General features: G+C 31.0%; 1 protein-coding gene across 6 annotated transcripts; it reads left to right on the forward strand.

Annotated features, from left to right (window-relative positions):
• Window positions 1-11,804: 11,804 nt before the first annotated feature.
• Window positions 11,805-15,108, forward strand: LOC100260393 (myb-related protein 2). 6 transcript variants are annotated; one of them, XM_019220833.2, is made up of 7 exons: window positions 11,985-12,128; window positions 12,269-12,408; window positions 12,475-12,551; window positions 12,633-12,690; window positions 12,831-12,903; window positions 13,008-13,074; window positions 14,406-15,108. In XM_019220833.2, the coding sequence occupies exons 2-7, from the start codon at window positions 12,273-12,275 to the stop codon at window positions 14,790-14,792; spliced, it is 798 nt and encodes a 265-aa protein (XP_019076378.1). In that variant the 5' UTR covers window positions 11,985-12,128; window positions 12,269-12,272; the 3' UTR covers window positions 14,793-15,108. The 6 variants fall into 6 exon arrangements, 5 of the variants coding, with proteins under 5 accessions (XP_059593292.1, XP_019076378.1, XP_010651406.1 ...); XM_010653104.3 differs by having other exon boundaries at window positions 11,988-12,128; window positions 13,005-13,074; XM_059737310.1 differs by having other exon boundaries at window positions 12,004-12,128; window positions 13,005-13,074; window positions 13,161-15,108.
• Window positions 15,109-15,368: the final 260 nt, after the last annotated feature.

Consider the following 15,368-nt stretch of genomic DNA (forward strand, 5'->3'; position numbering starts at 1 on the left):
AGTAGACATAACTTCACCAAAGTATTTTGTTGCATGAACTTTCAACCTTGAGAGAATATTGAGTTAGTGTTGAGGTCTTTTGTGGTTTTGACTTATAAGTAAGATCATAAAATGATCATATATTTCTCACTAATTATGTCATTGTTGATTATGACATGTAACAAGTATTCTCAAAATAGACACCATGATATCTCATGAAAATCAGATAACTTGTCCCTTCGGATGATCTTAAGGACTTGTAGTCATAATATATTTGACCATAGTAATTCCTTAAGTGAGATTTGACATATGTCATTTCTGGACTAGAGTATGATAGTTTGATCACAAATTAGGAGGATTTAAAACTCAAAAATTATAAATGTAATCTTGAAAGGTTCATAGTTACTATTTCATTATATTATAAACACCAATTCATAAGGATTTTGTATGTAATAGATAGTAGGTCACAAACTTGATAAATTGATTAAATTGGATTTAATCAATTTTCATCTTAATTTAATATCATAAGATATTGAAGTGTAGTTAATTTTCTTTAGTGGAATGTTGAGTCAACTTTAGACTTGGATTTTAAGGGGTAAATATTTTTCTATGGGTCTCAATGGTCCTTACTTGAGCTCATAGTCTTTGTTGACATAAACATTTGAGGAAAATTGGATTTAATCATATACGTGTATAAGAACGTTTTGGTAAAAACACAAGTCCACATAAGAATTTATGATTATTTATTTAGATTTGTTCCGGATTGAGATAATTAATTAATTTGAGTTTATTAGGACTAATTAATTAATTAAGAACTTGTAGGCTATATTTAGTGGTTAAGCCTACAATAGGTTTATATCACTTAAGCCCACAAGGGATTCTATATGTAAACTCACTTAGAGTTTAGGATTAAAAACCTTGTTTTCTTCCATCTTCAAGAAAATGAACCCTAGCCTCTCCCTTTTCTCTCATTTTCAATGTTGCACAGCCACTTTGCACTTATGCCAAGTAATGCCATCATGTGGAAGACAAGCTTGGTTTTCGAGATCTGTGAAACAAATGTATGATTTTTAGCACCTATATTTAAGAGTTTATTAAAAATATATTTATTTTTTCTGTAGTTAGATCTAGTAGCCCTAGGATCTTAGAAAACGGACGTCCTTAATCTTATCATAATAGCGAGTACCCAAAAAAATTGCCCTATTGCCATTGCTTACAGATTTGAAGTAAATTAGCAAATCTAAGTGACATATAAGAAAATGATGGTTGAATTGGAAGTGGTTTAAAGCTCACAATGATTGATAAAAGTGATTTTCAAGAGTTACAAGTGCTATAAATAAGGTTTAAAAGTCTTCAATATAAAATAAAATAAAAATGTGAAAGAACTATTGGTTAGATAGTAATTCCCACTTAGAAGGTTGACCAACTAGTTGACCACCTAACTAGCTAATCATTAGTAATAAATACGTTTTGCATGTGATCATTATAAGTCAAACAAATTGAGTGGTTGAGCAAAATGGTCGTTTTGGAGGAAAGCTAACCCACGAATCGACCATTTGCAAGGTTGACCACCCATACAACTAACTTCCAAATGGTGGCCCTTTAGGGGTCCCAAACAACCTTAACTTGTATGTTATTTGTTATTGTAATATTGAAAGCCTTGTTGATGTTTGTAAGAGTTTAAAAGGGTATCACATTTTCTTTTGATGAAACACACTAATTTAACATAAAGTGAAAATACCTATCTTTGAGAGGATTTTTGTCAAGTGCTTTGAAAATTAATTTGCATAAGACTACCACTCTAATCACACTTAGGTCTAAAGATATATGTTAAAAATAATCTTCCTTCAAGCTTCTTCAACTTTTCACCATTGAACTCTTCATTTTTTCTTTAAAATCATAAATGATTGTACTTTGAATTTTAACACTTGCATTCACTTGAGGAAAAAGATTAGATAGTAATCATTTGCTTTATTATCATCAAAATTTAATTGAAAACTTAGGGAAAAGCCTTGGACTAATTATATTAGATTATCCTAACATAATTATCAAACATGTTATTTAGAGATTTAGTACATTTATAACAATTATTATGTCAAATACAACTGAACATAACCAATTACCATTTCTAACATCAATCCATTTGATGGATATGAAACGAAAAATCATTATTATTATTATTATACAACTTAGATTTAGGACCATCTATATACAGATATGGGAGATCAAAATTTGGATGTTAAATTAATAACCCAATTCCAATTGAAAATATAGGTATTTTTTAGTACAAAGCTAAAAAGCTTAGATTTAGGACCATCTATATAAAGATATGGGAGATCAAAATTTAGATGTTAAATTAATGACCTAATTTCAATTGAAAATATAGATGTTTCTTTAGTACAAAGCTAAAAAGAAAAGAATAAAAGAAGACTATAAAGTTGAATTTCTAAAAAGTAAAAAAGCAAACATTAGACTTTAAAGTATTATTCAAAGATATCATAAAAGTGTAACTTGCTTGGTATTGGGAAGTGTCCCAAATTCCTAATTAGTAGAGATTCCTTTTTTGTAAATAATATTATATAGAATATTTCTTAAGTCAATATACACATGTAATATTAGATTTCCTTATTAAATAAGGAAGATTGTTGAAAATATATCTATAAATATTCTAGGTCATAAAAGGAAAAAGTTATGAGATGAAGATGGACTTGTAAAGGATATATGAGGTGAATAGAGATGTAAGGAATAACGAAAGATACTCGATGAAGGAAGGGGGCTTGTGGTTAAGGTATAGATACAAAGAGTGGGAAAACATGGAAGTAGAGTACTATAACTTGTTTGGGTATCATAAGAGTATTGTAACTTGCTTGGGTATCATAGGAGTACAACTTGCTTGGCTTTCACAGGAGTATAACTTGTTTGGACATCATAAGAGTACAACTTGCTTTTGTGGGATGCTAAATTATTTTTCCCAAAAAAAGAAAAGACCTTTTAGTTTTGGAACAAAAATTCCCATCAAGAAACATGAAAAAGCATACTTTATAAAAAGAGTATATGTCTATACTCTTTTATGAAAATGAAACCACATTGGATTATAGTCATACTAAATATATATATATATATATATAAAACTAGTGCAAATTGATTTTATTTATTATTTTTCTTATTCACTTGCTTTTGCATAATGCTAAATCATTTTCCAAAAAAATAAAACAAAAACTCCAAATCCCATTGTAAGCATGAAATGTGTGCTTTTTAAGAAGAGCTCCACATATTTTATTTGTACTATATATATATATATATTTCATATTAAATAAATTATTTGAAAATATATAAAATTAAAATAAAAAGACATTTGTTTGAATAAACGAAGATGAACTTATTCTCATAGCAAATGTTATATCCTACAAAGTTACACCCTCCCATGTCCAATGTTATGAAGTTGTCGAGGATATCCCATATTAAAAGGGATGGGCTTGTGGACATTAAAATTTTGGTGTCATCAAGTCAAATAATTCAAGGTCTTGACTTTCTCAACGGTTATAAGCCAACAAAAACAAAAGTGAATTATATAGAATGTGGGTCCACAAAGTGATAATTGTCTAATTTGAGTCTTAAAATATAATCAAATTATATATATATAAAATCAAGAGGTCAAATATTCTAAATCAATAAGATTAAAATTTGGATGTTAAATTGACTATCTCAATTTCACCTATAAATATAGATAAAAAGTTAAGGAAAAAAAAAGGAAAAAAAAAGGAAAAAAAAAAAGAATCTTAAAGTCAAATTAAAAGAAGCTTTAAAAAGTAAGAATCAAACTTTAAAGGATTCCTCAAAATTATCAAACAAAGGCATATAAGTATCATGTGTCGACCTTTAGGATTGAAAATGAACACAAATTTATAGAATCATCTTTTATTTCCTTGAACATTTAAAAAATTTGTCAAAAGTTTATTTGACAATAAGTCTTTTATATCCTCAAGTAAACTCCATTATGAAAACACAAGTAAATCCATGATAAGTAATAAAATCAAATGAGACATGTACTCTTGTATAAAAACTAAAACACAATGGATTATAACCATAATAATTTCACACAACTAATGCAAATTGATTTTGTTCAAGACATGTACTCATGATAAGTCCTTTTCTAATGCACTTGATTGTGCTAGATACTAAATTCCTTTCCCAAAGAAAGAAACAACCCTTTCATTATCGAATCGGGGATCCCATTATAAAGCAAGAAAAGTGTGTTTTTCTTTATATTATATATTGATTTATATTTTGTATTATTTTGAATGAATTTATGGACTTCTCTTTTTAACTTCATGTATAAGTTTGAAAGAGGTCAAACATTAGTTATTGCAAGCCATGTGTTGCCTTTAAAAGTAAAAGATATGGTCTAGGTCAATTCACCACTAAAGTAGGCTTTCATTTGCGTCCACTTGAAGTGATTGTCACCAAAAGATGGACTTTTATTTGCAACCATGCAACTAAGTGCCACCAAAAGTACCATTAGTGGGAACAAACATTGATGTGGTTACAACCAAAAGTTCAACTTTTGCTCTAATTCATGACCTTAGACTATAACTATATTTGGTGTTTGGGAAAGTACTAAGGAAAGAAAAAAAAATGTTAAAGGAAAATTATTTTATCATATATTGTTTTATTATAAAAAAAATATGAAAGAAAATCAAATATAATTAAAATTAATAAGAAACTAATATATTTTTAAATTATTTAATCTTTATATAAAAGAATTAAATAAGTGAAATGATTTTGAAATAAGGTATAAAAATAATTTATTGATTTTAAATCTATATTTTAATTTTGTCGTCACTTTTTTTTTCTTCAATATTTACTCTTTAATTTCTTTTCCTTGCATTTTCCCTCAAACTTTGTAGGAATCAGATATAGCTTAAAAAGTTAGTACTTTTACTAGTAGACTAAGCAATTGTTTCCATTGAAAATCAAGTTCTTACTTGCAATCAATTAATCAGTCACTATTGATAGCATAACCATTGGTTGCGACGGTGTGTTAATTGTCGCCAGAAGTTAATATTTGCTTGAGGTCATTCTACCTAGCCAACTCTCAAAGCAAAATATTTGGCCTCATTCTAGCTATTAGGTGCAACCGAAGTCAAGCTTTTCCTAAAGCTCACTAAAAAGAAGTTTTTAAAAGTGAAGACCAAACTTCAAAGTGTAGTTCTTCAAAAATATCAAATCATCATGTACAATTACCATTTATGTACTTCAAGATTGAAAATAAATGCAAATTGATAGAATTTTCATTTCTTAGCATACCCAACAAAGTTATCGCAAGTTCACTTTTCAATCCACTATTATAAGTGTTAGGATATTAGTCATATTAACTTAGGGTCGTCACCCCAGAGAGGATGAATCGGGTGACAATATCTTTTTACAAATTTAAACTATATGAATGTAAAAGACAATTATATACAAATATATAATAAGTATAATGAAAAAATAATTACATATAAAATAAAGAAAGTTGAGAAGAAAGAATGTAAATACAAGATTTTATAGTGGTTCAACACAACCAACCTACATTCACATTTAACTATCTTCAATCCAAACTTAAAACCACCATACTAAGAATTTCAACCCAAACCTCCAAGCTTCACAATTAGATTATAGTTCCAATCAACTCTTTTAAACTTATAGTTCCAAACACTCTTTACAATCTTCAAGAGATACTTCACTCTTAAATAATCCCTTAAGTGATACCCCACACTTGAAAATTCTTATTTGATACCTTACATTTAGATTTTTCCTTCTCAAAGGTTTACAATAAATAATAGGAAATATTCTCACAAAATCCTAGTACAAAATTTAGGTTCAAATAATATAAGATAAACTAGGATTGAATGATGCACAAATGATATGCAAGTTTTGAAATAAGGTGCACTCAAAAAGCACTTCTCCAAAGTTCAAATATATTTTAGAAAAATTTTGGAATGTTAAACTTATAAAACAATGAAGTTTGAAGCTTTTTTTTTAATTTTTTATAAGAGTTGGAAACTCAAAAACTAACCATTAGGCATAATTTGAATTGTTTGATTGACCAATCAATTCAACTAGCTACTAGCCATTAGGTAGCAGAATGTATAGAAAGCAATTGTTAGGTCATAGGAGCTCGATTGGTCCTTGACCGATTGAATGAACAATCTCAACCAATTGAGTGAACAGTAATCATTTGAGTCGGATGAATAGTAACCAATTGAGTTGCCTTGGTTAAACTCTAGTTAAAGTTACAAAAAATGTGAGAAATGAAAACTTGTAAAAAAAATGATGCATGAATGACCTTTAGGTTATGTTTGGTTCTCGGAAAATACTAAGGAAAGAAAAAAAATGTAAAGGAAAATGATTTTTTCATATTTGGTTGTTCTATGGAAAATATAAAAGAAAATCAAATATAATTAAAACTAATTAAAAACTTATGTATTTTAAAACTATTTAATCTTTATATTAATGAGTTAAAATAAATAAAATGAGTTTGAAGTAAAAAATAAAAATAACGTATCAACTTTTAATCAATTTTTTATTTTCCTTCACTTTTTCTTTCCTTCTATTTTTCCTTTGTATTTTCTTTCCTTCTATTTTTCCTTTGTATTTTCTTTCCCTTGCATTTTCCCTCAAATTTTCTGAGAACCAAACATAACCTTAATGAATTGGATTGTTGCAATATGAAAACTTAAGATTGAAAAACCTTTTTTAATAATGAAATACATGTCAAAACATAAGTTTTTATCCTTGAAACAATCAATCTCAATTTTTTTTTTTTTATAAAAATCATTTAAAGATGTATAAATGAATTCATTAGTTTTTGCAACTTTTGCATAAAATCCTTAAGAAAATCCAACTAGATGAACTCCTTGTCATTTTGAAAACCTTTTTAACTATAAATTGAATTAAACAAAGATGGTTTTCGTTTATAAGGATTCTTCATCCAATTTATAAAAGAAACCAATTTAAGTACTTGGATGATTTTAAGTACTTGAAATATATAAATATATATAATGCAATCTAAACCTAGTACACTAACAACCTTATAGGATAAAGGTTTTTACTGGTCTTCTATTTGAAGTTCTCTTCTTCTTCTTTTTTATTTTCCTTTAACTTGATTTATTTTTATAATTATTACTTCAAAAATCATTTTACCTAAAACATTTGAAATAAATTATTACATTCAAACCTCATTTTTTTTATTATCAAAATTTAAATTAACCAAACCTTAGTTTAAAAATAAGAACATACGACAACTACCTTGTCCTTGATTAGAACTAAATTAGCGATCATATCATATGAGATGTGTACTTTTTTGTAAAAACAAAACTATGATGGATTATAACTGCCCTATTTCAAATACAAATTGATTTTATTCGCTATTTTTCTTATTCACTTACTTTTACGGGATGCTAAATTCTTTTTCCAAAAGAAGAAACAATCTTTTTGTTATGGAAAAAAATTATATCTGGTAGTGGGTTGTAAAAGTAAAAGATTCGGTTTAAGCCATTTTATATTGTCTTGTCCTTACCAAAATAACCTTTCACTTGTGGCCATGTGAAGTGGGCATCAGTAAAAGACAAACTTTTACCTGCAAAGAATGTGACCACATGCCGCTAAAAGTACCACATTTGTTTGTTCTTTGCTCACAACATGGCCTCCAATATAATTCGGCATTTCTCTACCGTGGGCGGCCTCAAAACTTAGCCTTAAGTTTACAACCTTATATGGCTGGTACTTTAATGCCCAAAATCACTACGGAAATTACCAATGGATGTACCCTACCTAATATGGAATATCGCAATTATCCCCTCATACAAACAAGACAAACATCCCTTAAGGGACAAAACAAACAAAAGTCTACACTAAGACCGAGGATTAGTTCGATACTATTTATAACCACCCGTTCTCTTTTATGTAAATATTATTCGCTTTGAACCTAATAGACCTTCATAACTTAGAAACACGTCTACATGATTAAAATAAACTTATAAATATATGTGCCAAGAACTTATTCCCTATTTAATGTAATATATCACACATGAAAGTGTAGCTATGAGTTAGGCCTTTGTACTTATTTTATTTTTTCAAACTCTCTATAAAAACTTAAAAAGGGAAATTAAGGGTTTGTCCAACATCTTTGAAAAAGTTTGCAAAACATGCCCCCCTTTTTTTTTTTTTAAACTCAAAATTATTTAAGCAATAAAGAATAGAAAATTGTTTTCTATTTTTAAAATTTAGAATAAAAAATTATTTTTAAAAATAGTTTCCAAACACGCCGTAAAATTTACACTCAAAACAAGTCGGAAGGAGTAACATTAGCAATATTTAAGTCAATATAGCTCACCTATGATCCCAGAAAAAGTAACCCTAGTCACAGGTTTTGATCTCCTTGAAAGTATGTGGGGAAAAGAGTTCTCATTTCACAAGCTACAAAAAGCAAGAAGAATAGTTTTATGAGATGTTATCATCATGATAAGGAAATTTTGAAAGGATCAACATGGAAGGCCAAAGGAAAAATCCAGCAACTCAGAAAATAAATACTGAAAGAGGATAGTGATAGTGAAGGTGACTGCTCAAACAAAAAGGAAGGGAGAATAGTTGGACCAATAAAGAAATGAAACCACATGGGCCCTAGATGCTTCTTGAAAGGATTCACATTACTGCAATAACGAGGACAAAAATAAGAGGAATGAATTAGGAAGGTGAAAGCTCACCTTTCATCTCAAAAATATAGGGATTGAAGAGAATGGCACTGGTCGCCCGGCATCACTCGAACTCATCCCCTCACCAAGCTTCAAGAGAATGTCCCTCCCAAACCATTTGTGGCAGAGGATGCATTTGCAGTGGTCCTCTACAGGAGAGAAAGAGACTTGCACATTGACAGCCATCAGTGTGAGTTGCTTTTACTTTGGTTTGTTTGGATGCATTAGCAGTGGTCCTACAGAGGAGAAAGAGACTTATATTGGAAGTCATCAGTATGTATTGCTTTTACGTCAATCAGTTCTTGTCTCCAATAAACATCCAAATTGCACGTTTAAAACATGGTTCCCTGAAAATAACACGGCTAGCATGCCATCATCAACATGCAACTTCCATATTTATCACATTCTCAGATATTATGCATAGCTTAATGAACTTGCTATGTGGCTGTGAGCAGTCGCTTGATTTTTTGAAGGGCAGCGCACTCCTTCATTTTGGTTCACATATAGTATTCTGTCTTTGATAACAGAATAAGGTTCCTGCTTTAAAGAGTGGGGCAATTGGGAATGCAAACTGATTGAATAGAGAAAAGCCACATCGGATCAAATCTTGAAACTATACCAAACTTTAAGGAATAATTCAAACCAGATGGAGTTGCTGAGAATGGAAGGCAAAGTAGAATAAGACTCCGAGATATATTCATTCAAAAAGTAACCGTACATTTTATATTCTAAGAATATATCAGATTGTGAAACCTGTCCCACCTCCATCTCAAGAAGACAGGAAGGGAAATGAGGTGTCGCATGCACCTAGGAGATAATCTGTACTCAGCAAATGGCATTTAGAAGTAAAACCCTATTAAAAGAATATGTGAAGGGAAATTACTTCTTTTGCATTGAGTTCAGTCAGCAGCAAAAGTATATTCAGATGCACAGAGGCAACTCCTAAAACAGGATTAAACATATTTATGTACTTACCTTATACCAAGCACCAACCTATAGATTCATTTTCATGTCATTTTTAGAACTTTCTGTGATCTCACTCTTGGATACACTGACTTCCAGATTGCAAAGACTGCAAAAAATCTGCACGAAGATGATGATAAGGTATGCAGGGTTTCTAAGGATAATGAAGTAGAGAAGTGCATGGCAAGTGTGTGTTGCATGTATGACTGCAGATACCTCTCAATTTCAAAGTAGTAGTAAGACAAGGTATGCTCTATGGTAAAGATAGCTAGGCAATTTAAAAAACACTCACCCTATTGTACATGAAGCTGTTAGGATGAATGAACAAGAGGCAATACAGCTAATAAATGAATGCATTTGAAAAGGATTTTACCCGATAACAAGTCCTCTTTCTTTGAAAAAGAATAACTTTTCTTTATTCTATTGTGCACTTTGATGTTGGATTTCACCTGATAAACCAATAATGATAAATAATCATTGCTTCAGACTATCAACAGATATTGATAATATCAGAGGCCCTAAGAATATCAATTTTGTGTCAGTAGATATTTTGATGTGTCAACAGATTCATTAAGTAACAAAGATATAAACTGAGTAATTGAAATTTCTGTGGGTTTACGTTGCATAACTTCAGTGCAAAGAATATGTTGAGAAGTAGTGCATATATACTGTAGGCCTTGGTTCTCAGCCAAACTAGCAGGAGCACAAAGGTGTTACACTGTTCTAACTGATCTGTTCATTCACTTTCTGCATTGATTTTCGATTGACATCTAAACGTATAAATACAAAAGCAGAAACATAAGTGAAGCATTACATGAGCAGAAAGTGAAAAGAAATATATGGGCACCTTGAACTAAATTGATATTTTAGAACAAACAGAATCCTGAAAAAAAAGAAGAAAAAAAACAAGAAAACAGAGTCACAAACAAGCATGATGCAATCATAAAATCAGTTCAACGATAAGTCAAGTGCAATGAGTAGTTTTAGAGATCTATAAACATTTTAGAAACTTAATCCATTGTTGGCAATACCTAAAAATAAGTTTAAGGATATCTTGGAATGCTGTTATCACGTCAGTACTTGGAAAATTAGTTTTGTAGGATGTCTTTGCATTGAAGAGGAAATATACAAACAAGTAACGTGTGGTACTACAGACCCATGCAAACTTAACAATAGGACACTTTGAAATAAAGGTGGTATCTTATGATATGTCTTTTCTCGCATTAGTTGATCACTGCCCACTACTTTTGGACTGTTAACTCAAGCCTCAAAATTCTTCTTATTTCCTCCAAGGTTGTAAAAACACTGAACTTGTATACATTGTTGTTCCATTCCCTACCAACAACTGAAGCCTTTGAGGCAAGTGATTTTTTGACATGATAAGATAGCTCCTTTCACAGTTATGTTTGATTCCTAGAAAGTACCAAGGAAAGAAAAAAATAACGTAAAGGAAAATGATTTTCTCGTGTTTGACTTTACTGTGGAACATATGAATAAAAGTTAAAGATAATTTAAATTATTAAGAAACTTATATTTTTTAAATTATTCAATCTTTCTATAGAAGAGCTAAATAAGTTAAAAAGAATTTGAATTAGTATATAAAAATAATTGATTGATTTTAAACCTTTTTTTTTTATATAATTTTCCTTCACTTTATCTTTCATTCTATTTTCTTTCCCTCACATCTTCTTTCAAACTTTTTAGGAACCAAACATAGTCTAAAGGTCTTGAGTTCAACCCATCTCCTTGTTCCCTACTGTTTGTATATGTTAATTTTCTAAACAAAAGCATTTGGGGCAAGTGATAGTTTAACGCAGACAGCAAAAATTTTGTGTTCTGATGATCTAGGCTAATTTTCCTCACCAGAGTGGTTGGTAAGTCTGGAATTCTAAAGCATCATAAATGAAAATCCAAAAACCCAATCTCTAGATGGGCCTATAGAAATTACAATTTAAACAATCTCGGGAATGGAAAGGTTTCCACACATGACAGACCACGTATCCCCCCCCTGCATGTCCAAAAATTCCATCCTGTTCAGAGTATTAGGTCCCTGCTTTCACTAAAGGGAATAAGGGATATGAGGCTCAGGTTGAACCATTCCAAAGGATGTGAAGCATGCCAAAAGTAAGTGCAGAAAATACTGGTGGGGAAGTTATTTATTAACATGGAAACAGGGACCACATTCCACAGGTAACCCAAAGTAGGAATGTAAAATGCTTTTTCTTTAGAAGATTGGACTTCATGGGGCCTTCTTTTGGCCTATACCGAAAGTAACTCTAGGTTGCAGTCCCTACATTTTTTTTTCTATATAAGTGAGGGGCTGTGATGAAGAGAAAGTGAAGCATTTGAAAGTTAACCAGGTGAGGAGCAGTGGATCTTGGTCCATTCGACCTAGCACAACAAGACCCCAGAATTCGTGAAGTAGTGTACTGGGGTCCAGAAGAAAACAAGGTAAGGCATAGATTGGCCAAGCTATGAGAATTGATCTTTCATGGTTATGATTGTAGTAATAAACATGAACTCATTTCCAACATGTGATAATCTCATAAAAAATTTCTCCACTTCTTAATGAATGTCAAACACTCGAGAAGGGAGATGAACCAGAATAGGAGGCATAACCAAGGAAATACAGGACCGGTTCTCTTAGCTGACAGTAAGCCTAGGCTCAAATGGACACCAGAGCTTCATGAGCGCTTTATGGAAGCAGTCAATCAACTTGGAGGAGCATATAGTAAGTGTACACAATGATGACCCCAGACTAAAAACTTCAGCTAACTTGGGAATTTTTATGTTGCAGAAGCTACTCCAAAAACAATCATGAAGCAAATGGGGATTCAGGGAATTACTCTAAACCACATAAAAAGCCATCTTCAGGTACGTTATCACAGACTCTCTGTTTCACTTAAGATTTCTCAGATTATATATCACATAAACTAAACCCTTGTTTGCTCTCAGAAGTACAGAATGAGTGAGCATTTCCTTGGACAAGCTAGTACTGAGAACACAAGGAATGGTAACATAACAAGTTCATAAAGTTCTTTTATCACTTTTAAGATCAATTTATTAAACGTAGTAAATTTGCAATTTTGCATGCTGAAAGGAGTATAATTTTTCTGAAGTACCAAGGAATAATATTAGATGGTATTGCTGCAGTGACTGGAGACAGGAGGTTTGAAGCCAATGGAGAGAGTATCTACAAAATACCCCTAGGTTCCCACACAAATAAGTGAGAGAATGGAAACTTTTTATATTCACTACAGTTTTCATTCAGTATCTAAATACTTCTACCATATCTATTGTATACCAACAATCTATGTTACAATATAGAAGCTTACAGAAGAGTACAGCACTACAGATGCTAATTGAAGTGCCGAGAAGACCCCATGAACAGCTTGAGGTACTCCACAATTTTAATTCTAGATTTCTAACATCTTTGATATTTACCATATCCCATATTTGATGATGTATATATATGTTTTTCAGCAAAATAGCAGACAGTTGACATGGAACATTGAATGACCCAATATTACATCTCCTGAAAAGCTAGGAGATAGACACTCAATTTGTGTATGGGTGCCACAAATATATAAGTTCTACTAGCTTATCTAAATTTTTATAGCATAACTTTGAAAACATCACTCATCAGAACACACAAACATGCTGCAATTATTACTCCTCTCTTGTTTTAAAATCATTAGAACTATATTCTTTTTACGTTAAAATGTGTTTTGAATGACAAAAGAAGTATTTAATTTGGGATCAGTCCAACACGTTTTCAGGGATTTCAGACACAGATCTTCTTTAGAAATTAGAAGTGTTTATGTTACATAGTTTCAGTTGCTTTCAGTTGACTGACAATACTACTGTAAATTCTATAGAAATTAGAGCTCATTACATTTGACACCATTTCAGGAGAAGTTTAAATTATTATTATTGGGAAAGAAACAAGCATCTCATAGTAGTTATTGAGCCTAAGATCCAGGCTCTTATATTTTAACAAATGCCACCCACATCTGAACGAACCAAAGAAGGCATACCTGTATATATTCAGTAAGACATCATGAGGGTGTTACTTAATAATACCTTTAAGTTAAATTGTTCTTAAATTGTTAACTTAAAACTCATTACTCAATTTTTACTTTAAGTATTAAGGTTATTTGGTAAAGTTTCATTAAAATTTATTTTAAATCATTAAATCGATATATTTTACCCTAATGAATTTTAACTAATATTTATACTTTCACTAATCTTAAGCAATAATTTGTTAAACATCCATATTTAATATTTAAAGTATTATCGATGCATAAATATAAAAGATGCGTTGTAAAATATACTCTCACTTAACATGAACAAATAAAGCAAAAGATATTTGAAATTAAAAATAAGTTAGTTATTTTAACTTAATACTTATAGTTATTTTTTTACTTTAAATTGTGATATTAAATTATTTTATCAAACATGCTTAATTCATATAATGACTTAAAAATTAAGTTATTAAATCATTAACTTGATTTACCAAACACCCTTATGTCCTTTTTTTTCCCTTACGGAATAGTGACAACATGTTATCAAATATGATAATTAAATTTCAGTTCCCTGAAGAGGAGGAACCCCATTCCATGGTGAGCACTTGTTACAAAGCAACAGTCATATTATTCCTCCAAATTATAAGTTGTTTAAAGATTAACATGTACTTTCTGACAAGGTCTTGTATTGAACTTCAAAAAGGTGCAGCAACACTTACAAGTACAGGTGGAAAGCCAGGAGAAATACTCGCATGCTATTTTCAAGGGAGTCCACCGAACACTGGGAAGAGAGAATCCCAGCCTAGAGGGAGGTAAAGGTGCAAGAGACCAGCCCTCTCGACTAGTCTTCAAAATTCCAGATAGATACCAGGATGCTTTGCACCCTAAGTTCACAGAATTGCCAGGTCTGTGTGCTGAAGAAACACAAATGAACCATTTTCCTAACTTTTCAAAGAATAGCTGTCCGACCTTGTTTGAAGAATATCAAAGTGATAAAAAGATGCACCACAACATAGTGCACTTGGAAGCTTATCACCATGATGTACCCCTAGCACCAAAAGACGTTGGAAAATGGAGAACCTCTGACTAATTACAAGCATAGGGCTTCAAGGCTATAAAGAAAGCAGCAGCAGCAGCATCACCCCTGCAGCTCAATTATCAATAAAGAGAATACCAATAAACCCTAGGTTGCTTTGTTTCACTGAAAACTTCTGCCAGCAATCAAAATCAACCAGGAAAATAAAACAGAAAAACCATGATAATGGATAGTACTGTGAACTATGAATCGGATATTATGCCGCCATTAAGAATAAATTTGGTTTTAGCTAATAAAGCATAATGTTGTAGGCATCTTTGTAGTGTCAAGATATAAATAACAGATATTGCTCAAACAAGGCACTTTGCTACTTAATTTCAATAGAGTTTATGATTACTCCTTTCACATGTTTGATAATTTAGTTCATTTTGCAATTGTACTGCTTTTCATGATCAAAAGAGTGGAGTGGATCCTAAAACACAAGGCTTTTCCTCAAAAAGGTAGTCTAAAATGGCAATAACCTTAAAAACTAGAGAAGTAATATCTGCGAAGCAGTCACATATATTAACCTGAATTCCTTGAAAAGTGGTTAACATTGACTAATGGACATAAACTCTGAGTCAAGTTTAA

Source organism: Vitis vinifera, chromosome 6 (assembly GCF_030704535.1).
Source record: "Vitis vinifera cultivar Pinot Noir 40024 chromosome 6, ASM3070453v1".
In the NCBI taxonomy this organism is placed as follows: domain Eukaryota; kingdom Viridiplantae; phylum Streptophyta; class Magnoliopsida; order Vitales; family Vitaceae; genus Vitis; species Vitis vinifera.

Bases quoted from the DNA above. Each gene is read 5' to 3' on its own strand.
- LOC100260393 (XM_010653104.3), top strand. From the start codon at position 12,273: ATGAACCAGAATAGGAGGCATAACCAAGGAAATACAGGACCGGTTCTC. The intron at 12,409-12,474 runs GTAAGTGTACAC...TTTATGTTGCAG, and splicing joins TCAACTTGGAGGAGCATATA to AAGCTACTCCAAAAACAATC. The intron at 12,552-12,632 runs GTACGTTATCAC...GTTTGCTCTCAG, and splicing joins ACATAAAAAGCCATCTTCAG to AAGTACAGAATGAGTGAGCA.